Source organism: Vidua macroura, chromosome 2 (assembly GCF_024509145.1).
Source record: "Vidua macroura isolate BioBank_ID:100142 chromosome 2, ASM2450914v1, whole genome shotgun sequence".
NCBI lineage: Eukaryota > Metazoa > Chordata > Aves > Passeriformes > Viduidae > Vidua > Vidua macroura.
This window is the reverse complement of record NC_071572.1, coordinates 28,409,504-28,433,581: the sequence shown is the minus strand read 5'-3', so window position 1 is coordinate 28,433,581 and position 24,078 is coordinate 28,409,504. Positions and strand designations below refer to the sequence as shown.

Sequence of the window (24,078 nt, the reverse complement as noted above, 5' to 3'; positions counted from 1 at the left end):
TGGGGTGTAATACTTGGGGCTGTCCTGTGCAGGGCCAGGAGCTGGACTTCGATGATCCTTGTGGGCCTCTTCCAGGATATTCTGTGATTCCGTGGGATTCTGTGTTTCCTCTGACTCGGCTGCCCCGCGGAGCGGTGCCGCCCCGGCAGGGCGCAGTCCCGGCCCCGCCGTCCCGTCCCGGCCCCGCCGTCCCGTCCCGGCCCCGCCGTCCCGTCCCGGCCCCGCCGTCCCGTCCCGGCCCCGCTCCAGCCCGTGACGCCACGGCGGCGCGCGGCTGCTCTGGAAACGCGTTTCCCTCCGCGCGTGGGATTGTGGGAGTCCGGGAAGGGGCCGCCGGGGGAAGAAGATGGCGGCGCAGGGAAAAGCCCGGGCGGGCAGCGGCGGTGGCTCGGAGGAGCGGGAGTGTGGGCACTCGGAGTCGGAGCTGTTGCTATTGCACCCGGAGCTGCTCTCGGAGGAATTCCTGCGGCTCACCCTGGAGCAGGTGCGTCCGGGGAGCCGGGCCGGGCGGAGCGGCGGCCCCTGAGGCGGGGCGAAGAGAGTCACGGCGCACAGGGGAGAGCAGGCACCAAGTCGGTGCTCTGGACACCACGAACTTGCAGAGAGGAGGGTCTGGCGTGGGATGTGTCTCCGTGTTTGCAAAGGGGCTGTGTTTGAACACCGAGGCTGCTAAAAAGCAATTTGCCCAAATCGAGACAGTGTCTGCATACAGTAAAGCTGGCTGTGGAAGGATGAGCTTTACACTGTTACAGTTGCCACGTCCGTACCCAGTGTGTCCTGCTCTAGGTGACCCTGCCTTGGCAGGTCGGTTGGACTAGATCATCTCCGGAGGTCCCTTTCAACCCTAATAATTCTGTGAGTTAAAGAAATGTAGCCTATGTAATCAGACAAGCTAATGCTTTAATGCATAAATATTGATATTTGATAGTTGAAAAATAATTGAGTTTGAAAGTGAGTTATAAACAGTTTAGTTGATGTTGAATAGTTGATGAACAATAGAAATGAAAGCTTCAGGGGTTTGTATAACTCAAAGAATTTTCGTATGCTTTTGTCCGTGCAGCCTATGCGGACAGGTTTCAGGCCAACACCAGAAGTCATGAACCCAGAACTGGTAGTGGCAGAGGCTTGACCTGCTCTCAATTACCTCAATTTGTAGGATGTTAGTGGAGTTTTTTTCTCATCCCATAAATTTGGCATGAGGTACCAAGAAACGTCCACAACCCAATACACAATTAGAAGGAAAACTAGTGTTCTAACTGATAGTTCCTAGAATCACAGAACAGTTAGGGTTGGAAGGGACCTCTCGAGATCATCTTGTCCAACCCCCCTGCCCAGTGAATGTCAGCAAGAGCAGGTGATGCAGGAACACATCCAGGTGGGTTTTGAATGTCTCCAGAGAGGGAGAGTCCACGAACTCCCTGGGAAACTTGTTCCAGTGCTCTGCCATCTTTAACGTAAGGAAGTTCTTCCTCATGTTGGGATGAAACTTATCTCTATTATTATTTGGGAATTGGAGAAGATAGCACAGTTCTACATCTATAAGTTTGACTTGGATTACATTCTGGTTGTCTGTTTTTTAGAAATGTGAAAAAGAGCTCTGGTATTGTAGTTGGATTCAGGGAAGCGTGTTTAAGAGTGCACAAAAACATCAGCCATCAACAGTATGTCTGTCATAACTTTTCCCTTTTTTGGCTGCTATTTTCTTTGGGAAAACTTGCAGTATTTTGGGTAGAGAGAGGCTGCAGGGTTGACCTATGTGGGCAAAGGTGAATAACTGCCCAGTGCTGGTCACAGCTGTATCCATGTGTTTCACACTGTTGAAGAAAGCAGCCCATCACACCCAGAATTTGAAGCAGAGTTGCTCATGGCACCTGTGCTCAAATGCACTTAAAGAGCAGCAGACACTGGGGGCAAGAGACTCCAAAGGGCACATGAGGAGACATGTGAAGAAATGCACTTGCAGGTGGTGGAAAAAGAAACCACTATGCACTGACCAAGACATCCTGTGTTTCCCATTGCCTCACTGAAGGGACAGGCTGAGTGTAATCCACACAGAAAATGAAGCTGGCAGTAGGAAGGTAGGAGACCAGGCTGCCGTTGGCACTGAGCAGTTCATGGCCTCTCCAACTGATCATCCCAGCCATCCCTTTATTTCTGGAACCCTGGCCCAGTACAATGCTTTACAGTGGATTTTGAAATAAGAAATTATGCCACTCAGATGGTTGAATGTTGAATTTGTCCTAAAAATAACAACTCTTTTTCTGTTCCCCACAGAAACATATATTAGGTGAAAATGATGTAAAGATGGACAAAGATGGGCTCACTGATCTCTATATTCAACATGCCATTCCCCTGCCTCAGCGTGACTTGCCAAAAAGTAGATGGGGGAGAATGATGGAAAAGAAAAGACAGAAAACTGACTTGAAAAGTGAGAATAAAAGGTAATTTAGCTGTATTGGGCCAGACTTGGACAATTTAGGACAATGCATTTAGCTTAATCTTTGCCTGCTGAGTGAAGCTTGTATAGCTTTTGGATATTGTTGCAGTTTACAGAGAATACCGTGTTGGCTTGCCTGTGTCAGAAGTGTTAGATTCTACTACTGCAAAAATAGAAAAAAGGGGAAGATAGTTTCTTTTTCTTTTGTCATCTGAATGTTATTAATGCTATCTAGCTTATAGTGCTTCTTTTCACAGAACTGTCTTTCTTATACATCCCCTTTAAGTACTGAAAGGCTGCAGTAAGGTCTTCCTGGAGCCTTCTCTTCTCCAAGATGAGCAGCCTCCACTCTCAAGCCTTTCCTTATGATCATTTTTATGACCCTCCTCTGGAGCTGCTGTTCTTCCTCCAGATAGCTCCAGATCTGGATGCAGCACTCCAGGTGAGGTCTCACCAGAGCAGAGTAGGGGGTGCAGAATCACTTCCCTTGACCTGATGGCCATGCTGCTTTGGACGTGTTTTGGTTTTCTGCAAGCACATGTTGCTGACTCATGTCCAGCCTCTCATCAACCAGCATCCCCAAGTCATTCTCAGCAGGGCTACTCTTAATCCCTTCACTCCCAGTCTGTATTGATCCAGAGAATTGGTATTGTTCCTCCATCCCCCAGTGTGTTGATAATGAGTTACTGGTAGATTTCAAGGTACTTTATAATGAGGAGAAAGGAAATATTTTTTGTTTCACTGTATAATTGCTAATTAATAATTGTATTTGCAGTGTTTAAGGAAAGTACTAAAAGCATAGTTAACTATGCTTTCTCCTGGATAGGGGTGGCCTGTCTAGAGTGAGGGGTACGTGCTGCAGCAATTTTGTGTGTCTGTTTCAAAACTAACGTTTGCTTTCTGAAAAAAAAAAAAAATCTGCCTTGTTTTACAAATCTTTCTGTCTTTATTTTCTCAGAAAGCAAAATCTTCTTCAAAAGTTTGTTTTACTGATTCTCTTAACCTTCCCCCTGCCCAAGACTTTGACATGTGATATGCATGAGTGGTATTCTGGTATGTTCAGCAGCAAATCCTGAGGGAAGGTGGATGAAAATACATGTTTTTCAGTATTACAGCTTGTAGATGTCTTGAGTCTCTTTTAGCTTTACTGAGGTTTCTAACTCTGAAGAGCTAAACAAATTCTATCAAGTGATTTGGGTTTTTTTTAGTTTTTTAGGTTTTGGGAGGTTTTTTAAAATAGTGGCAGTGGCTAAAACACCGAGCTGTCTTTTGTCTGGTTTCTTTTCCATGTGCATAAGAGGTTAGAGTACCTCAGTTTGTTTACATCTGTGGACTTCAGGATGGAAGCGTGAGGTTAGTGTTTGGGTAGGAAACTGTTAGTGTGCTGAAATAGGTACAAAAGAGCTTTTTATCAAAACTGAAAACAGAAGTTTTTAAACAGAAATATTATATCTCTTAATGGTGGTTTGGGTTAAATCTGCACTTTCCAAACACTTTGTCATTCTTGAGCATTGGATTTTAAAACTCTGAATTCATATAATGTGAGTTACATTAACTTTGTACTTTATTTTTTTTCTCAGTCAATATGTTTTCTGATAATACTGTTTTGATATTAGCTTGATAGTATTCCTTTCCATGAATCAGATCTGCTCTGACTACACATAGGCTTAAAGGCACAAACTATTAAAAAATGCCATTAAATCCACTTAGGGTTCCTGTTAAAAAAAACCTTATTTTAAAAAGGTGTGGGTTTTTTGCCTAGTGTTTTTATTCCTTAGCTAACAATCTTTTGGACTTACCTTGACATTATGATTTTTAATAAGAGTGGGAACAGGGAAATTTAGAAGTATCAGAATATGGGATGCTGTTCCTGCAGATAAGGCAGCACACCCTTCCTTAAATACTCATCTTTTGAAATACTTCACACTTATTATATCTGTAGTTACTCTAGAATAGCTACAGTGGTAGAAGCATAGTGCCTTTTGTTGTACAGCTATAATTGTCTGCTTAGACAGTTCTTTACACAACTCTTCTTGCTGAGGAGCACTGGTCCTCAAACAGCCCCCTGTGCCTTTATATTTTGGAAGTGACTTTTATTACTTTTTATTTTTATTTAAGTATATGTAAGTGTATATAAGTATATTTATTTTTATTTAAGTTTGGAGCATCTCAGAGTTTAATATTAATATTTTGGGATATATGTTTTCTTCAGGTAGGATAAAATTAATTTTCACTACTCATGTTACGGATATGCTATTTTTTGATCATCTAACCTATGTTTCTGTGAATTTTATGATTTGTATTTTCAGTGTTACAACAGTGGAAGGTTTAAGGAAACGGCCATTAATTGTATTTGATGGCAATTCAACAATTTTATGATTTGTATTTTCAGTGTTACAACAGTGGAAGGTTTAAGGAAACGGCCATTAATTGTATTTGATGGCAATTCAACAAGTACAAGCATAAAGGTGAAAAAGACAGAGAACGGAGCTGCCGATCGCCTGAAGCCTCCTCCAGCTGGGAGCACCACCAACACAGTTAGGAGATTATCAGTTCCTTCAAATGCCTCAACATACGTGTCAGCCTCCAGTTTGTCAGAGGACGCTAAGCTGGGAATAAGGAATAATGTGGCTCAGCAGAACAATATTTCAAAGACTGACAGCAGTGTGTTGACTGGTCTGAAGGTTTACCCGTTGTCTCCAATAGCAGGAACTACTGTTGTGAAGTTAAAGAGGTCTGTTCCAAAAGAGGAATCTGATTTGCCGGTATGTTTGTGCAGTATCTTGTTTTGCAGCTTTCTTTTTGTTTAATTGAGATTTACAGGAGCCTAAGTTAGAGCCTTGCAAGAATTTTCAGGATGATTTTATTTTGGAGTCATAGTAGAGTATTTAGAAACAGTGAATATTTAGAAAAGTGTAGCTAGTTTGGGAAATACCAGAATGAAAGAAATTTGTACTTGTCAATAGGAAGCTTCTGTGTAGGTAATGGTGCTGAGTGTAGCTGCCAGATGGGGACAAAGAACAGAGGTTGGTTTTGACAATGGTGTGATTACAGGGCTTGTCAATGAGCAAGGAGCAATTGGCAAATGCCACAATATCGACAGAGGTCTTAACACTTGTGTTGTATTCCTTCATGATACAAATGAAGGAGTTTTCACATTTCTACTGGAATACAGGTATACCTGGAATAAATCTGGGCTTCAAAGGAAGAAATAGAAATATCTGTTCTCATTTGAACTGCAGGGGGAGCTTTAGATATACAGTGTGCAGTTACGTTGATTAGAATTTTCCTAAGACATGACACTGAACTTTGTTTTCTCAATATTGCCTCATGAGATGCAATAAAACATTCATATTAATTATAATATATAAAAATACTAATGTATTTTTTAAAAAATCTTTTAATGAAAGAATGCAGGTAATATTCTGCTGTGTGGATAGGTACATTCCATCAGACTTCTGTTAAACATGAGTACCAAAACACATGGCTGTTGTGAAAGACAGCTTTAGCAGCTTTTAAAAGAATCATGGCTGAGGCTCTGAATGGAATTTATGCTTGAGAGGTGTGTTTCCTACTACCAGTAGGAACTTACTAAATTCTGTCAGTATTTAGAATTCTTCCAAGTATTGGTCAGATCTGAAGCTACAGAGCTTTTGAAACTTGTTTGGTTTACACCTCACAGCTTCTTTGTATTTAATTTAAATGCCCTGTAGACAATGATGACATTTTTAAGCGCCGCTGTATGACTGACATTCAGAAGCTGCAACCTCTGACTTTTGACTTTCTACCTTAGCCACAGTTTAGGTTGTTCCAGTTAATACCTGTAAGTTCAGTCATGCCTTGGTTGATGGAGGTTAGACATGTGAAGTTAGGCTTTTGTGTTCTATGGATGTTACTCTACCATCTGAAATTAAAGAATGCGCTATTGAATAGAAAGTGATGCTGTCAGAAAGAATCAGTAATGGTACTTGGCAGATGTCTGTAAAGCCTGATCTATTTTTAGTGTAATGACCATAAAGAAAGTTGTGTCTCCAAGCAAGTGACTATTCTTGACTTTCAAGAAAAATGTAATGAATAGCACAGAACTATCCCTATTTGGGTCTAATTCCCTTAAACCTTTCAATGGTTGCAGTCCACAGGATTCCTGTGCACTGAAAGTCTTTTAAAGAGAAGAGTGATCTCTAGATTGTGCTTCCTGAACCGTCGTGTTGCAGTATCTTCTTGAAAACTCATATACTTGTTTTTACTCTGCTTATATGAACTATTAAAGCTCTAATTTCTCAGAATTTTTTAAATTATTATTTTAGATGACAAAAGCAAATCATTTTACCACTTCATCTGCCATTGCTTTGCTTTGGGCTTTCTTGATTTTTACAGGTTTATTTGGGCAGGGGGACTTGAAAGATGAGCTCATCTGAGGCTTTGGCAATTATTTCTCCTTTTATCCAGGTCATTACAAAGGAAGACCAAATTTTCATTTTCTTTTTTTAATGTTTTTTACTATTGACAAAAGTAAGTTGGTTTCCTAGTTATGTATTCGGGGATTTTTCCTTATACAATTCCATTTAAACAAGTATTTTAATAAGACAACCTGAAATAACTTCAGAAGTATGTTTGGAAACTCCAATATGTACCTGTTTCTAAGATGCATAACTGAAAGAAATTTTTGAATATTTAAGAATATTTAATTGTAGGTTGCTGAAAGCCAAAATACATGTATGATTTGCAGGTAGTTAAATTCATTGGCTCTATTTTTATCTTCACCAGAAAAATTCTGTGATATTTAGCTTTCTCCACAAGATGGCAATAGAAAGCTGTTGTAGTAGTCTGTAGCTGAATACTGAATAGTACTAGATTGAAATATGCCAGATTAATGACCGACTCCTGTTTGCACAGTATCTCTAAGAATAATTATATATTTTCTTGTATTCCAGAATGACCTAAAGCCTTCAGAAGCAAAGAAGAAAATCCAGCATGTTACATGGCCATGAAGTAGCTAATGGTGCTCAAAACATAAGTGTTACTTCCATATTTTCAAATAGATAGGTCATATTTAAACAGTTTAAATAAAATTATTTTAAAATTTACAGACTTACTGAGATTCAGATTGCTGTGAAGTTTTAAGAAGTTTAACAACTCCCTGTTGTAAAGCTGGAGTCACTATCACCAATCACCTTAAAAGTATCCACTCTTGTACACCAAGTAGTTAATTACTTCTTTAAAAGGTGGTGATATTACACTAAACTAAACCTCCACTCTTAGTTTTCAAGATTATTATAGTTCATCTCCTCCATGTCACTGTGATTCACACATTGTTTCACTAAGATTCAGTTTTATTCCACATCTGATTAAATAGTTAAAATAGCTATTGAAATTTAGAGTGATCCCTAGAGCCTTCTTGGCTTTAAAAAGGTAATTAATTTAGGTGAGAAAACTGACCATTCTGCTAATAAGATAGTCTACAGATTTTTTTTTTCCTTTTTGTTGCACAGGAGTGTAGAATTTGCTGTGCAAGTAAGGTTGGTAATAAGAGATGAACTATTTTAACAGCATTACTTCAAATTGAAGTTTCTCTTGATATATGAAACAAGGAATGCACAGATGGAAGTATGTGACTAGACTGTTTGATATGAAACTTCGAGAGGAAGTAGTGAATGGATTAGTGCCATGTTCTCTTAAGTACACAGGCATATTTTTTACATGCATAAATGTAAAAAATGTGCCAATGCAGAAAATTTGATTGTTTTCCTGGTTACAATCATGCTTTTGTATAAAATATGGGGAAAACCAATGGAATGCAGACCAGTGCTTTCTCAGCCTACAGGCAGTTGAAGAGGGGATGTGGATAGCAAGACAGAAGTACCTTGAGAGCATTAACACATGTAACGGCACTCTAGAAAAAACCCCACAAACCTGTTTTCCTTTCCTTTGATAATTTAAGATGGATTTTGGTTTTCTGTGAAATTTGGTGTTTCATCTGGATTATGGGTAGTGCCTCACAGGGCAAAAATCCAATTAAGTTGATGGAAACATTTTTATTAAAACTCATTGGCTCAGGGTGAAGCCAGTTTAGATCAGTTTTAGATACGGATGGTAAATAAAAATAATAAGAATGCTCCCTGACTTGGAAAAACAAAGAATCAATTTCTGAATCCACTTAGTTAACCAAGTAAAAGAAGTTTGGTAGTGATCTGAAAGCTTGTTTACATTTGTAACATTGGTTTATATTGAAACCAAAAACTGTAGCTTAGTTCTTTACAGAAGTTCTCCATTCACTGTTAGGATGTAAAAAGCACTTCTCGAATGCTGTAAAATGGTAAGAATGTGTGTTTTGAAATGGTGTGCTCTTTCCCTTTTACTAAACACTTGTGCAGTTTTTGTACTTGAGTACAGCAAAATTTAACATAATGTACATTTTTTATGTAAGACTTGTCTTTTAAGTAGCCTTATCCTATTTAAATAAATTAAATTAAAAGCAAACTAAACAGTGCTGCCTTGTTTTTGTGATGTAATTAAGCTTATTCATTTTATACAGTTATATTTCAGTGGACTTGACATAATCAACATTTTAAGGGTAAAAGGGTCAGTAGTTGCTTTGCAGCTGTAGCAGCAGTTAGTATCACATGAAGTGCTGGTTTTTGCACTTGTGTAACAGTCTGATGGGAATTCTGTTTTATGGCTGGCTTCTTGTCAGTGGTCTAGAGTCTAGGATGTATTTTGTGTAGTTCCAGTTGCTAGGAGCATGTGTGTGTTGGTATGTGTTAAGGAGGGATATGTGGAACTGCACTGGAATAATAGCATCATGCTGCTCTTGCATGGTAGCAGTCCTGTTTCCAGGCTGGGATGCTTTCCAGCCTTGCATGTTTCACCTACCTTTCCCCAAAGCTGGGGCCATTTTGCTATCTGTTGTAGCACTTGGGAGGCAAGGTGCAAGCTGTGCTGCTCCTACTGCCTTCTTAGAATCATCAAGGTTGGGAAAAACTTCCAAGATCATCAAGTCCAACCTTCAACTGTGTTTCACGTGCACACTAAGTTGTATCACAAAGCACCATGTCTATGTGTTTTTTGAACACTTCCAGGGATGGTGGGTGACTCCGCCATTGCCTGGGAGCCTGTTCCACTACTTTACCACATCCAGTCAAGAAAATTTTTCTCATACGTGGCCTGAACTTCCCTTGTCACAATTAGAGGCTGTTTCCCCTTGTCTTATCACAAGCTGCCTGAGAGAAGAGGCCAAGCCCCACCTTGCTATGATCTCCTTGAGGCAGTTGTAGAGAGCAGTAAGGTCTCACCTCAGCGTTCGTTTCTCCAGGCTAAGCAACTCCCAGCTTCAGCCCCTTCACCAGCTCCATTGCCCTTCTCTGGACACACTCCAACGCCTCTGTCCTGCTTGTAGTGAGGGTCCTAAAACTGAGCACATGACTCAAGATGTGGCCTCTCATCAGTGCCAAGTACAGGGGCACTACCCCTTTAGCTCAAAGGAATCTTTCTTCTCTCAGCAAAGTACTAGAGCAGAGCTGCAGTGTGCTGGGGCATTGGCAGACCCCTGAGGAGAGAGTGAGGTGTTTGCCCTCCTTTCAGAGGTGTGGATAAAGGGGGATTTTTGTAGCTATTTGCTACAGCTTTCATCATAGAATGAAATCACCAAGGGATAGAAGTCATTCACTGAGTTCTGATTAGCACAGTGTGCACTTCAAAAATGTCAGCCAGCCAAGTTCTTCAAATGGTGTGCAATAAACCCAACCTGATCTGATACGTCTGTTTAGATGGTTGAATTAATGAGAGGGGAATGACCTGTGGGCACTTTGCAATTGGTACCAAGACACAAACTCAAGAGTAGTGGCAAAAACTAGGAGCAAACTTTCCCTACCCAGTAGCACACAGAGTAAGTATATTCCTAAATCTTAATTTCATATCTGAAGATTCCTGTTGGAGGTGTGACATTTCTTTCCTCCTTTTTCTGAACACAAATGAATTTCATCTGGAAGGTGTACTGGGACTGTGCATTGCATAACATGGCCATATTTCTTGCACTTGGCTTTGGGAAAAGGTTTATCTTCCTTTGTATTATTTCCTTTTGATGTTACTGTCCTGCCAGCATGCTGTTGCTGACAGTTGCTGCGGCAAACGTAGCAGAAATTATGCTACAACGAAGAGTATTATGTATCCCAATAGAGAACAAAATTAAAGCATGCTCTGCTATAGAAGTTGAACTTTTGACTTTTGCAAAGATAGATGGATGTCTTTTGAGTTGTCTTGACCTCCTTACTTGCTGAGAAGAAAAATATTTTGGGCTTGAGTTTAGAGCCTATGAACACATTTTTATCAGCTGCAGTCAGTACAGCGTCTGTTTTCACTTGTTCATTTTTGCTGGTAGTTTTCCCACTGACTTCAATTAGTAAAAGACTCTGTTGTACAGCAAGGCCCTTCTGAGAATTGTCTTAATTTCACACCCCCAAAAATTGGGTGTAAAAAGGGTTGTGTTTGTATGCATTGTGTTTCTTCAGAATGTGAAAACATTTTTGTAAATATTACGTAAATACAATTAAGCCACAATCGCAGTTTTGTTTTAAACAATTTTATTTTGAAAAATACAATGTGCAGTGTAATGTCAACTAACTGTAATACTGACACTGTTGATCAGAACTTATACTTCACACAATGATCAGCTAGACATGCAATAAAATATGTACCTGTCATGAAGCACTCCCACTTCCACTGTTTCATCATTATCTCTTTATGGCATGTCACAAATCCATGTACATTGAAACACACTCTACGTTTGCAGTCTTTCTACTGACTTGACAGCACACACTTGTCACATAGCTCAAGAACACTGGGGTTACACCAGCCTTATTGGAATTGAATGGCCTTTGCCATTGATTTCAGTGGGCAGAAGGCTTCACCCTGAATATCCACCAATGAATGTACTGTGTGTGGCCATTGTTATCCTTGACCTGTATCACTTCCTTGTAACTGGAATGTTTTTTAGGAAAAAAAAAATCTTAAAAATACTATGTTATGTCAAAAACAGCCAAATAGTTTTACATCATGGGTTTTGCATTACTTTTTGTTATTGGTAGAAATCTTAAACACTGAGATTGCTATTAGAGATTCTCAAGCTGTTTTCCCTCCAGACTAGGAGAGTATAAAGAAAAAGGTTAAGAAATGTTAATAGTACAGTGAGACACAGAGTGGCAAAGCTAGCTTGGAACATCCATGTGTTTCAGACTATATATTGTGAGCACGGCTTTCCTCCCTTCTTCCTCACCTCTTAGTTTGAGCTTTAAATATCCTTTCCACATTCAGGGCAAAGGATGTCATCCCTTTCTGTGAGGAAGCCACGACCCACCAATGAAAGGGAGCACTTCTTACAGTTAAAGCAATCATTATGCCACTGCCGTTCTTCAAAAGAGATGTACTTGGTTCCTCCGAGTCCTGTTTGAAAAGCAAAATCATTCTGTTACAAGAAAACAGTAGCAGGTAAGCCATCAGGTCACGCAGACTGACATGGAGATCTGACATACAGCAGTGAAAAATGCCATTGTGACAAATCTGTTTGTTGCTGTGCTAATTTCACTGGTTCTGTAGTGACTAATATTTTCGTCCTCAAATACTTCTGTTGCTTTCAGCAAAGTTAATGAGCAAGGCTGTTATCCCTAGTGATAATGGCAGAAATGAACTTCCGAGGGATGGCCCTGCAAAATGCAGAAGAAAAGCAAAGCACCCGCCTCTGAACAGAATTATGGTAGTTTTTTACAGAATGTTTTATGGCACCTGAGTATGTTCATTTATGTTTTGTAGAGGTGCATTTATATAATTAAAAAAGAAGTCTGTCATGCGTCATGACTTGATTCATAGCTCTGAAGGAAGAATGCCTCAGGAAAAGAAGAAGGTTAGTAAAAAAACATTCCAGAGTTTGAGGCTATGGCAGTTATCATCGGGTGTATTGAAGTTGTACGAAAGAAAAAAAAAAATGGAAAAAACTCTTAGTAGTAATTGTCTTTTGCGTAACTTCAAAAATTACTAGCTGGAGTTCCATGAAAAGATTTAGTTGGGCATTTCTTGTGCCAGGTTGATACCTCAAATTTTAGCTTTTATATTCTTCAGGTTCTGTGCTGCTTTAGTGTGTGAGTCTGAGCTTCATATTAGGAGATAGTAAGCTCTCTTCACAGAGTAGGTAGACAGAACAAATCTTTTTCTAGCTTGGGGCCAAGGACAACTGATCCATATCTCAGGCCCAAGTGCATAAACAACAGTGGACCGAAGAGAGAAAAGAAGGATGGGACTTCATGGGCTGAAGCTGTAATTGGACAATTAGCTCCAATATGCTAATGAACCAGAACTTATAAAAGTGTGAGACCCTGTGACCGGTAGTTCATTTTGTGACCATTTTAGGTTCACCTGGGGTGTAGCCCTGGCTGAGCTCTTGTGCTGCCCAAAGAAGATCTATTGAGGCCTCCTAATAAATACCTACTTTATTCTTTAACTCTGTCTAGTTTCTGTTCTAAGTCAGCCTTCAAAAGGCATCAAGGTCAGACTTTGTTTAGTTTTGCCTTTAGTAGCAACTCAACACACAAAACTACCACGAAATGTAAAGGCACCAGTCATGAGAGACCTACCACTGATTGGGTTTGTGCATCCAGCACACTTTTTGGCATAGAGGTTGCAGAAGCAGCTCAAGCAGTATGCAAACTCATCCCTGGAGGTAAAGCGCTGTCCAGACAACTGCTTCTTGCATGCAGTACACACGAAGCACTCCTTATGCCATGGCTGCTCCCGGTAGGTAACACCTCCTGTGGTGATCGCCTGTTTTAGGAAAAAAAAAAAAAAGACAAAAAAGTGTTTTCTTAAGAGTGGCACATTTGTATTTTGACTTGGTAAAGAGGAAGGGTGATGAGATTTTTTTGTGGGTGGGAGGAGGGCAGGAAAGCTTACAAACAGCAAGATTATAATTTTGCTTGGAGTTGACCTTGAGAAAATCATGAGAGTGCTTTATTGCCATTTCTTTATTTATAAAAAGAAGCCCCATGCTAAACGCACTTTATTCTGCATGTGTTGCAAAATCTCACTCTCAATTGTACTCTGTTTTTCAAGCTACACTTTGTATGTTGCTTTTTGTATGAATGTACTAGAGTTTGACTCATAACTGTTCCTTCACCTGTCCCTTTTTTCATGGTGGAGGAATTACCTGATGTGTTTCAACTTCCCTGTTACTTTCTTTGGGAAAGACTGGTTTATTTCATATTTTAGACAAAGTATTTACTTTCTGGTTCTCCAGACTTTGTCAGGGAGTTTTCTCTTACAAGTAAGTGGAACTGAAATAATATAATCTCTTAAAGCCAGTTAATTCTTAATCTTTTTACACATACAAAAATGAGATATTCTGCCTACTTGGATATAAAATGAGATGGACTTAAATCCCTTAGGTTTCACATAAGCAAAATAAGAGCACTACCTCCTTGCACTGGACGCATTGCATGGCAAACTGTTTTTCATAGCAGGGTACACAAAAGTTTTGATTGTCCTTAGGGATGAAGCTCTTTGTCCCAATAGGCTGCTGGCAGCGGCAGCAGATAAAGCAGGTCTCGTGCCAGCTGTTGCCCTTGTATTCCATCTTCCGAGTACCTGTAATGACACCAGAGCATCAAGTGAACTTCTGGATGAGATAGATGCAGTTTGTAGCTCTTGTTTGCCTGGCAGCTGTCTGTCAGTAAAGAAGCATTGCAGCTGTGAGCTAGAGGCTACTTAATATTCCTACCGGCTTTGCATGACATTTGGTACCTTTTTAGGTTTTTGGAGATCTCTTCTCCTGCAAAGAAGAGAAACATTTATTGCAAATAGCTACAGCCTAGAACCGCTTTTTATGGTATTATTAGGCAAATAATGAATTCCAATGCACAGGAAGATTCAAGGGAATTGGACAGACACCACTATAAGCTGCTGTTAGTGCTGAGTGGATGTCAGGCCATTCTCCATTAAAGACTGACCTCATTCATTCCACATCTGTTTTGTATCTTTTTCAAATAGCAGCAAGATACCTGGTTAATTACAGACTCATAGAATGATTTGGGCTGGAAGACACCTTAAAAATCATATAGTTTTAAACTCCCTGCCATGGACAGGGACATCTCTCACTAGACCAGGTTCTCAGGGCCTGATCCAACCTGGCCTTGAACATTGTCAAGGATAGGGCATGCAATTCCTGGCAAGCACCTTGCCTCCCTCTCCCAATGAAATACAGTCTCTGTCTGAGACAAAGGATTATTTCATATCTGCTCAGGGGCCTTTTTCTTGTTCTCATTGAGGTGTATTATAAGTTTGCAGTTGTTTCCAGCTCAACAGAACATATCTTAAATATTTTTCTGCCTCTTGAACCTTTCAGTAAGAAAAAAGCTTTCTCTCTGTTTTCAGTTGAATTGAAAATATGGAAAATATGGTTGAAATGTGTAATTTAAACAATCCTTTTATTGGAAAGCAGAAAAGTGGTATGGTAGAAAATAAATGCACTTCTCTAGAACAAAGCTTTAGGGTTCAGATAGTGTTCTTTGCAGATTCAGTCCACTGTATGGCAGATGGACTCTGAGTCCTTCCGGGAAATTGGAGATGCCCTATTATATAGATAAATTTATTTGCACATGGTATGATTTCCTGTGTACCAGTTTGAGTCAGAATATTTGAGACTGGCCAGAAGGGTAAATAAACAAATGTTGTTCCTACGGTTCTGCATCACTCTTGGAGCCTGTAACAGCAAACATGAAGTCAAATACTTGGAAGACTAACAAGCTGATCGAGTTGGCTAATGATGAAGAACCACATTAATGCCTTTGATGCCAGTTCTCTCTGCCCCTATTACTGCAGGGTGAAGTTTTACCATTTTTCCCCTTCTCATGCATTAATTCATCTTTGTTTACTAGTTGCATATTTTTCTTGTTTTATGATCTCATTAAATTCTGCTGAGAGGCATACTTCAGGATTTATTTGGTGGTTTGTTGTTTTTTTCTTTAATTGACTTGCATTAATAGTAAGTGAACTGTTAATTATCTTTCTTTCTGATGCTTACATTCTTGAATATTTTTGTTCCATTTTATTAACAGACACCTTCTAAAAATTGTGCCCTCTCTATGCCAGTAACTTCCTATATCATGTCAAAGAGCAAATAAATCAGTCATTCAAAGAATAATATTCTGGAAAAAGAAGATGTGGATAATTTTTTTTAATAGTCTAGAATTTTATTTTTACATTTGCAGCTGTACTCTCTTTGGGATGGTGTTGAAACTCAAAGCAGGGAGAGCCCTGTTTTGTTAGTTGCTAGATTGAAGTCAGTGTGAGTTGGGTTTGCAGAAGGACTGAAAGAACAAGCTTGTAATCACTTAAATGGGCACCTCATGGTAAAGCTTCCACGGCTGGGACAGGAGCACTCTTTGCTGGGTTAGGAACTGGCTGGATGGCCAGGCCCAGAGAGTGGTGGTGAACGGTGCTGCATCCAGCTGGGGCCAGTCACCAGTGGTGTCCCTCAGGGGTCTGTGCTGGCACCAGCTCTGTTCAATAATTTTATTGACGACATGGATGAGGGATTGAGTCTTTCATTTGCAAATGTGTAGATGACACCAAGCTGGGAGCATGTGTCGATCTGTTGGAAGGTAGGAGGGCTCTGCAGAGAGACCTGGAATGGTTGGATGGATGGGCAGAGTCCAATAGGATGAAGTTTAATAAGTCCAAGTGCTGAGCCCTGCATTTTGGCCACAATAATCCCCTGCAACATTATTGGCTGGGGACGGTGTGGCTGGACAGTGCCCAGGTGGAAAGGGACCTGGGGGTACTGCTCAACAGCCGGCTGAACATGAGCCAGCAGTGTGCCCTGGTGGCCAAGAAGGCCAATGGCATCCTGGCCTGTATCAAGAATGGTGTGGCCAGCAGGAGCAGGGAGGTCATCCTTCCCCTGAACTCGGCACTGGTGAGGCTGCACCTTGAGTGCTGTGTCCAGTTCTGGCCCCTCAGTTTGGGAAGGACGTTGAGATGCTTGAGCGTGTCCAGAGGAGGCAACGAGGCTGGTGAGGGGCTTGGAACACAAACCCTGTGAGGAATGACTGAGGGAGCTGGGGGATGTTTAACCTGGAGAAAAGGAGACTCAGGGGTGACCTTATCACTCTCTACAACTTCTGAAAGGTGGCTGTAGTCAGGTGGGGGTTGGTCTCTTTCACCAGGCAGCAACTGACAGAACAAGAGGACACAATCTTAAGCTGCACCAAGGGAAATATAGGTTGGATATTAGAAAAAAGTTTTTTACAAAAAGAGTGATAAAGTTCTGGAATTGTCTACCCTGGGATGTGGTGGAGTCACCATCCCTGTATGTGTTTAAAAAAAGACTGGATGTAGCCCTTGATGCCATGGTTGAGTTGAGGTGTTAGGGCATGGGTTGGGCTCGATGATCTTGAAGGTCTCTTCCAACCTTGTGATTCTGTGTGATTCTGTGATCTACATTTTACATTTGGGGGCTCAAAGCAAAGGGCAAGTTTAGCACTAACAGTCTCCACAAGGGATATCCAATCACTTGCTGGTTCTTTCAAAATAAATTATCCTTTCACTGGTGACCATACTCCTCTGCTGTAGCTCCTGTACCACCACAGTGTGCTGTGTAAGTAGGAAAAATGTGGTGAGTGTACTGCTCTTCCAGTGTTGTGACATCTCAGCTATCTTGGGTAAGCAGCTAGAGACCAGTGGGTAGTTGCAAAGCTTACAAAAATTAATTTCTTCTCTTCTGTCTGGGTTATAAGAGAAGCAGGGATTCTGTGTCACTGAATCCAGCCTCCATTACTACATATCAATATATAGCTGGCATAATAGACAAAAAGAGATCCATTCAGTAAATCACTGATAATGGCAATGAATCTGATGAGCAGTACTAAAAATATATACACATAACATTATAGAATCACAGATTCATAGAAGAGTTTTGGTTGAAAGAAACCTTTAAAGATCATCTAGTCCAAGGCCTTTGCAGTAAGCAGGGACATCAACTTGATCAGGTTGCTCAGAATCCCATCCAAACTGACCTTGAATTTTTCCAGGCATGGGGAATCCACCACATCTCTGGGCAACCTGTTTCAGTGTTTGACCTTACCCCTTCATTGTAGAAAACGTATTCCTTATACTAATCTAAATCAACCCTCTTTTACTTTAAAAAAAGTTACACTTTGTTCTATTGCAACAGGCCCTGCTGAAAAGTCTGTCACCATCTTTGTTACAATTCCCCTTTCAGGTACTGAAAGGCTGCAAACAGGTTTCCCCAGAGCCTTCTTCAGGCTGAACAATCCCAGCTCTCTCAGCTTGTCTTTATAAGCAAAGTGTTTCAGTCCTCTTCGTGGTCCTCCTCTGGACCTCCTCCAACAGTTCCATGTTCTTATGTTGGGGTTCCCAGAGCTGGGTGCAGCACTCCAGGTGGGATCTCTCAACAGCAAAGTTAAGGGACAGAATCACTTCCGTTGACCTGCTGCCCACGGTGCTTTGGATGCAGCCCAGGATACAACTAGCTTTCTGGGATGAGAATGGACTTCCTGAGTCATGTAGTTCCAGCTTTAAAACTACCACTGGCTATTCCCAAGCATGTCAGCTTTTATTTCTGTGTCAGCAAAATGGGTGCACATGGAATAATAGGAGGTATTTAAACTCGGAATAGATAGGGTCGTCTGCTTTTAAATATTGTTGTTCTATTTCATCATCAAGCCTTAATTTTTACACCGAGGAGCAAAATGTTGTGGTTTCTTCTTTTTGTCTGAGACGACCAATGTCAGAACCAACTGACAAAGTAACGAGTAAGCATTATGGAGTGTGTATGAGGATTCTTCAAATTGCCTTTTAATTTTTTATTTCTGCACTGATAGCACTTCAACTTTAAAGCCCTCAAATCATCACAGAATGCTATAGTATTGTTGTGAGCAGATCAGGTTTTAGCAATCTATTACTATAACCTCATGTTTCTTGTTGGAAAAAAAAAAAACAAAACTCTTTCCTGTTCCTTCATATCTTTGTACTCAAGAAAGACCTCAGAGGCACTTTGATCAATTTTTCATATGTCTGATAGAAGCTAAATTTTGAGTAATTAGATAAAATTTTCATGTGAATGGAAGTTCTCCCATAAGCCATTATGAACATTACATGTTCTGGTCGTGGAAATGGCATAGAATGCACCATCACCAGTTTTTTTATGTAGTTCAGCAGGTAGAAACATTTCTCACAAATATTGCTGAGTTTGGGCTTTATATCTAGTCCAAAAAGTGAGCATCCTAACCTGGCATAATAGTCTTCTTACACTCATTACATTTGGAAGAGTATTCATTGGAGTAGCAGTCAGTACAAAGTAGATGTTCCTCTTTTGCAGCAAAAGGTTTGTCCACCAAGGAATTCTTGCACTGGAAACAGTGGAAGCAGGTTTCGTGCCAGTGGCGGTCCTTATAAGACAGATCCTGTAGAAATCCAATACCACAGAGTAAATGGAATGAATAGTTTGCACAACTGGAAGCTTTGAGAATGCAAACACATCCAAATCTGAACTTCAGCCAGGAGTTGGGGCTACTTTGAAGAAAACAAAATGTTCTGACAAAGGCGAACTTATTTTGCTGCGATAACCAAGAGCAGCTCATGACAACTATCAGCCGTTTTTCAGTTCAAGGTGAACCTTTTTGTATGTGACAGAAGAGCAGCTAATTTCACTTAGGTATTTCCTTTGAGAATAAAGCCCCACTTTTGAGTTGGATTAAAACTTGTTAACGTGATAGCTATGATAGACTTCCCCTATTTGCCTTATCTATTGCTGATTTCTAGTTCATTTCATAGATATTTACTCCAGAACAGAAATATTTTTTCCAATTGCATTCTGGTATTTTTGACAGATTTACACCAGGAGTGGAAGGAGCCTGATCTCTTTTGGGTTTTCTTTCACTACAACAAATTTTTACTGACCCTTGTGTTTTGGTTTACCTATATTTCAGATGTGGATTGTACTGAAAGATACAAGTCCACATTGTACCTGCATCCAGTGATCTAGAGTACTGGTCAAGGGTTTAGTGTGGGCATGTTGGTATTTAAAATACTCTTCACAGTGGTTCCTTTTATTATTTAAAAGAAATAGTCCTTCTCAAAATTGTGACCTAAAACAGTGGATTGTGCTTTTTAAAATTTAAATTAAGGTGGCCTGTTCATGTAACACTTTAATAGTGCCTTTGGACTCCAAACAAAATAGAGCTTGGATGATTACAAGCCCCAAAACGTAGAGGCTCTGGTCTGGGTTGGGAGTGTGAAAGGCTGGAATTGTCATGAATAGTGAGTATAAAAATTCAGCTGAAATAAGTTCTCAGGTTCTAGCTCAAGATCTACTGTGTATTTATTGCAGGCACTAAATGAATCAAGTTAACTGAAGGAAAAACGCAAGTGGTAGAACAGTGAATTCCAATTTTGCAGTTGTGTGAAACATCATAAAAGGTTCATACCTAATCTGGCATAAACTGTACGTCAGCCAGTACAGTCACAGGTAACTCCAAATGTGCAATCTTATGCTAGAGCAAGATACCACAGATTTAGGTTAACCTAAAATAACATTGTGTCTTTGGGAGCCTTGTTCTCATAAACAGCTAGCTGGAAACACTGAAATTGTTTAATCTAGCTCAGCTGATATGCTGTAGCTTGTTAAACTTTAGTAATGTCTGTCAAAATTTGACTATGCAATTAAACATTTCTGTTTGGACATCTGTGCTACTCACCTAATTTTTTTGAATCATTGTGAGTAACAATTGATACCCAATGTGTTTCATCTCTGAGACTGCACCTTGTGGTAGAATATCTAAGACTTCTACTTCACAGCTTTCAGACAGTTGTTTATTCAGCTCATCTACTCATTTCAGATAAATTCTTTTGAAACAACACAAATTTCTGACTAATATTTTAATCTTTTCTAATAGCAAATGTAAACCAATCTTCTTTGGAAGTTATTTACATTTTTTTTTCTTCTCTTTGGGAGAAGTCAAATAGCCTAAATCTGGTCTCATATTGTATTTTCAACAGAAAAATACAATATACAGTGCTTTCCAAAATATCTGAAATTTGACTTTTAGAAGATAGAACAACAGATCTGATCTTCTTTCTCTTGTAACATGTATTTCAATTATTTTTCCTCACTACCTGCCATTTCCTGTTTTTGCAATTTTCAGCAAGCTATTTTTTTAACATCGTGTGGTGATGTATGCTTATTTTATCAATGAAATGATACCCTGAAGAAGTTGCATGCCTTGTAGGAGAGGAGTAATGAAGACAAAGAGTAGGTGTCAATGATGAAGGATTTGATCCCTGAGTCAGTTATGATGGCAAGATTTTATGGGCAGTAGCTGGGTAGGTGACAGTAGCAGTTATTTCATCATGATGAAGTCATGAAGCAAAACTACAACAAAAAGTACCCAAGATAAAATGTGGATTGAATAATCTTTAGCTACTCTGGATTACTATAACAACTATTGTCATTGAATATAGAGGGGGTCTAAGATGTCTGGCTTTGACAGTAGAATATTAGACTGATGAAATGGGTATTGCTTTCTCCCTCTGACTCTGTCACATTTGAAAGCAAGGAAGTCCAAGGTACTGATGAAACCATTTATGCATCTTAAGTCACTGAAAAGAAGGTCTGGTCTATTTCAGCATGTTTTATATATTACTGGGGCCTTTGGCTTGTCCATAAGTTGTGGATGTATTGATCTGGAGCAAATTCTACACTGGAAAGGCATATGCAAAAACTGACTTAAAGCTTTTTGAATGTCAGGCTGCTCCTCTGTTAAGCTGAAAGAACATCAGATTTAGTCTAGGCGTGTGAATTTTAGTTTATGTTAGCTGATTGCAACCCAAATAAATCTGTTCCAGCAGGAGGTACAAGTGATGTACAACTAATTCCTGTTGTATTTTCACTTACTTTCATTATGACACCCACAAAGAAAACTTTGACAAGATAACTGTTAACATTGGCAAGATTAAGTTTTACAGCTTCTCCACAGCTCTGCATAGTTTTGCTCCAGCATGGTTTATTTGGGCTCTAGGGTGGGACTGCATGTGACTTAGACAAGTGTGGTTTTTAAAAAAAACCCCAGAAGACCCCCTTAGACTAGGGTTACCAGTTAACTGGGTTAATCTCCTCATACCCTACATTTATATTGTCTTCTCCTCAGGCTTTTTAAGTCTAAGCAAACTGAAGCCATTACGCAGTGCCATTTCTCTTGAACAGCAGGGTTTCAGCTTCTCTGGGTTTCAACAGGGACCCAGTAGGAAGAAGGAGATTAGAGAGCTTATTTCCAGAACAGTAACTGTATATGTTGTTCATGGCTTTTTTGACACAATGGTCTTTTCAGAAGGTTGAATGGAGAAAATGGGCTACCTCAACTAAATGCTGTGCAGATTTTAGCTATATATACCCTGTAGCAAAACACTTAAGTATGTTAGACTGGCACATACCTGTAAAAGTATGTTGAGAAAAGGTAAAAACAAGCAATATTGTGCTGTACTCAGCCCCTTACATGTATGAAAAAATATTAAGGTACCCACCTCTTTTACAACAAGTAGCCTGAGATTCAATAATGAGCTGAAAAAGTGTTGCATGTTGGGATAGGGTTTAAATATTCAAATTGAGAAAAATAATTTGTTTTTCCCTTTCCTGATCATCATTACTGGAAGTTTTATTTTTTTGTTTAGTTGATGCATGAGAATGACCCTTTTGAGCCATTTTTGGCCTGCGTGCTGACACAGTAGCTGTATCTCACAATCCACTCATAATTTAATTTGCACATTTCACAGAGAGAGTTTTCACCCCCTTCTGCTTGCCAAGGCCAGCTTGTGGACTGCATTAAACACAGGATTACTGTAGGTATTTCCTGTGTTTGCAATGGTTTCTATACTGTAGGATCTGCAAGGAAAGTATTAAAAAAGCCAAAGTCAACAAAAAGTAACCCTTCAGCAGTTAAGCAAATGGGTGCAAGATGTACGGATTTCCAGAAATAAGCCTGAAACTGTAGGTGTGGTGAGCACTCACCAGGGACATAGCCAATAAAACGACTTTTTTTCTAGAAAAGTAAATTTCTCCCAAACTTGTTAGCATATGGATAATGTATAATAGGTGTGAGAGAAATGGCATTGTGTTTTCATATGGCCTGCTGGTGCCTCCAACCACTCAGGATATGAAGCTTTTCATTTGTCTGTGAAAGTTTTGTAAGCATCAGCTGGAAGTGTTTACAGTTAATGAAATGGCCTATGCTCAAAGTGTCATTCAGACTTATGTTGTCATTCTGGGATTTTCTGGTGGCAAAGACTTGTTCTTTTAAAATAAAGAACAAATTAGTTATTACTTAGTTAAGTTTGCAGTTACCTATAAACTACCTTAAACTAGTGAAGAAAATTCTCCCCTGACTTGAATTCAAGGTAAGTCTCCCTACAGCATTGTTGTCTTGTGCTATAGCTAATATACAATGTGAAAATCCAGTATCAATTTCATCCTCTCAGAGTCCAGTGCTCTCAGAAATTGAGTATTACAAGTGTCCTCAGCACCTGTGATTTCACTTTGGTGTAATCATGTCAGTTATAAGGGGTTTAATTGTAATTGGGAGAGTGGGAAAGAAGGAAATTAAGAGCATCTGGTTCTCAGTGCAGCTTTTCTTAGTGTAGAGAAATAATGGTGGCCAAGAAGGGACTTGTGAAGGAAAATCTGATGTGAGAACTTTGTGGGACTTTCCACTTTGTAATGTGGATGGAAGTGTGGACACTGCTGCCAGATGCAGAGGCCTGGATGTGACCTTTTCTCATGACACTGTCACTCCATTATGTTTTTAATTTCAAATTTTAGAGTTTTAGGTTATGTTGGGCATACAAACAAATTTGAGTCCATTTTGTACATGCAGTAAACACACTGCTTTCATTCCCAAACATAGTACAATTTATCTTCTTTCAGGTGAAAAAGTAGATGCTATGTGTAAAAAGATTTATGTAAAAATGCATTTATATACATGTGTGTATGCGTATTTCTTATGTATTTATATACCTACATATTCGTACAGTTTAATGAGGATAAGCCTGGTTTTTTTGTGACTGTTTCATGGCTGAATTATGCTCAGTCACAGTGCACACACTTCATCTGAAACTTTTCTTGTGGCCGAGGCACTTGTAAGGGCTCTCTCAAATGTGTTCTCTAATGTCTATTACTGTCATTAAAAACTACTCTAGTTTTCTTCTCAGTGAGAACATTCATAGGATCTCTTTTTCTGCCCAAGCATATGGTTTTTTTTCAGAAAAAAATTGCAGGAATTTAAGTTTCAACTTTTATCCATCTATCAGAAATTGCTAAAATTGCTCAACAGCTTCAAAAGCTGCAGTATACAGTATGGACAGGCACAAACAGCAGTCACAGAAACAAAAAAAGGACATGTTTGTTTCTGGCATATTTTATAGCTCTTTAAGAAATCTTTATTTAATATTGCTTAGTTATGTTTTCCACATATAGTTCTGGTTTTTACATAGATAAAATATTCTTAGATTGCAGACAGTTGAGGCTTTTTTTTTTTCTATCTGTTATTAGAGTGTGCTCCACTTAAAAGTAAAGAAAAGCGGTATATCGG

The 24,078-nt window shown here is 39.6% G+C and overlaps 2 protein-coding genes across 5 annotated transcripts in view; one reads left to right on the top strand and one right to left on the bottom strand.

Moving 5' to 3' along the window:
* Positions 1 to 325: 325 nt before the first annotated feature.
* C2H2orf49 (chromosome 2 C2orf49 homolog) lies at positions 326 to 7,524 on the top strand. The gene is made up of 4 exons (XM_053971731.1): positions 326 to 484; positions 2,275 to 2,441; positions 4,830 to 5,202; positions 7,372 to 7,524. Exons 1-4 carry the CDS (start codon positions 347 to 349, stop codon positions 7,426 to 7,428), a joined length of 735 nt encoding a protein of 244 aa, XP_053827706.1. The 5' UTR covers positions 326 to 346; the 3' UTR covers positions 7,429 to 7,524.
* Positions 7,525 to 10,951: 3,427 nt separating this feature from the next.
* Positions 10,952 to 24,078, bottom strand: part of FHL2 (four and a half LIM domains 2) — a 142,047-nt gene continuing 128,920 nt past the window's right edge. For all 4 annotated transcript variants that reach the window (XM_053969775.1, XM_053969776.1, XM_053969778.1 and 1 more), the window contains exons 3-6: positions 18,729 to 18,903; positions 13,896 to 14,065; positions 13,060 to 13,246; positions 10,952 to 11,875 (exon numbers count right to left, since the gene is read on the bottom strand). In XM_053969775.1, the coding sequence (XP_053825750.1) occupies positions 11,724 to 11,875; positions 13,060 to 13,246; positions 13,896 to 14,065; positions 18,729 to 18,903 (684 nt within the window). In that variant the 3' untranslated portion in view covers positions 10,952 to 11,723. The remainder of the gene's footprint in view (positions 11,876 to 13,059; positions 13,247 to 13,895; positions 14,066 to 18,728; positions 18,904 to 24,078) is intronic.

Coding starts and splice junctions, on each gene's coding strand:
- C2H2orf49 (XM_053971731.1), top strand. CDS start 347: ATGGCGGCGCAGGGAAAAGCCCGGGCGGGCAGCGGCGGTGGCTCGGAG. Junction 485..2,274: donor TGCGGCTCACCCTGGAGCAG/GTGCGTCCGGGG, acceptor TGTTCCCCACAG/AAACATATATTAGGTGAAAA. Junction 5,203..7,371: donor AAGAGGAATCTGATTTGCCG/GTATGTTTGTGC, acceptor CTTGTATTCCAG/AATGACCTAAAGCCTTCAGA.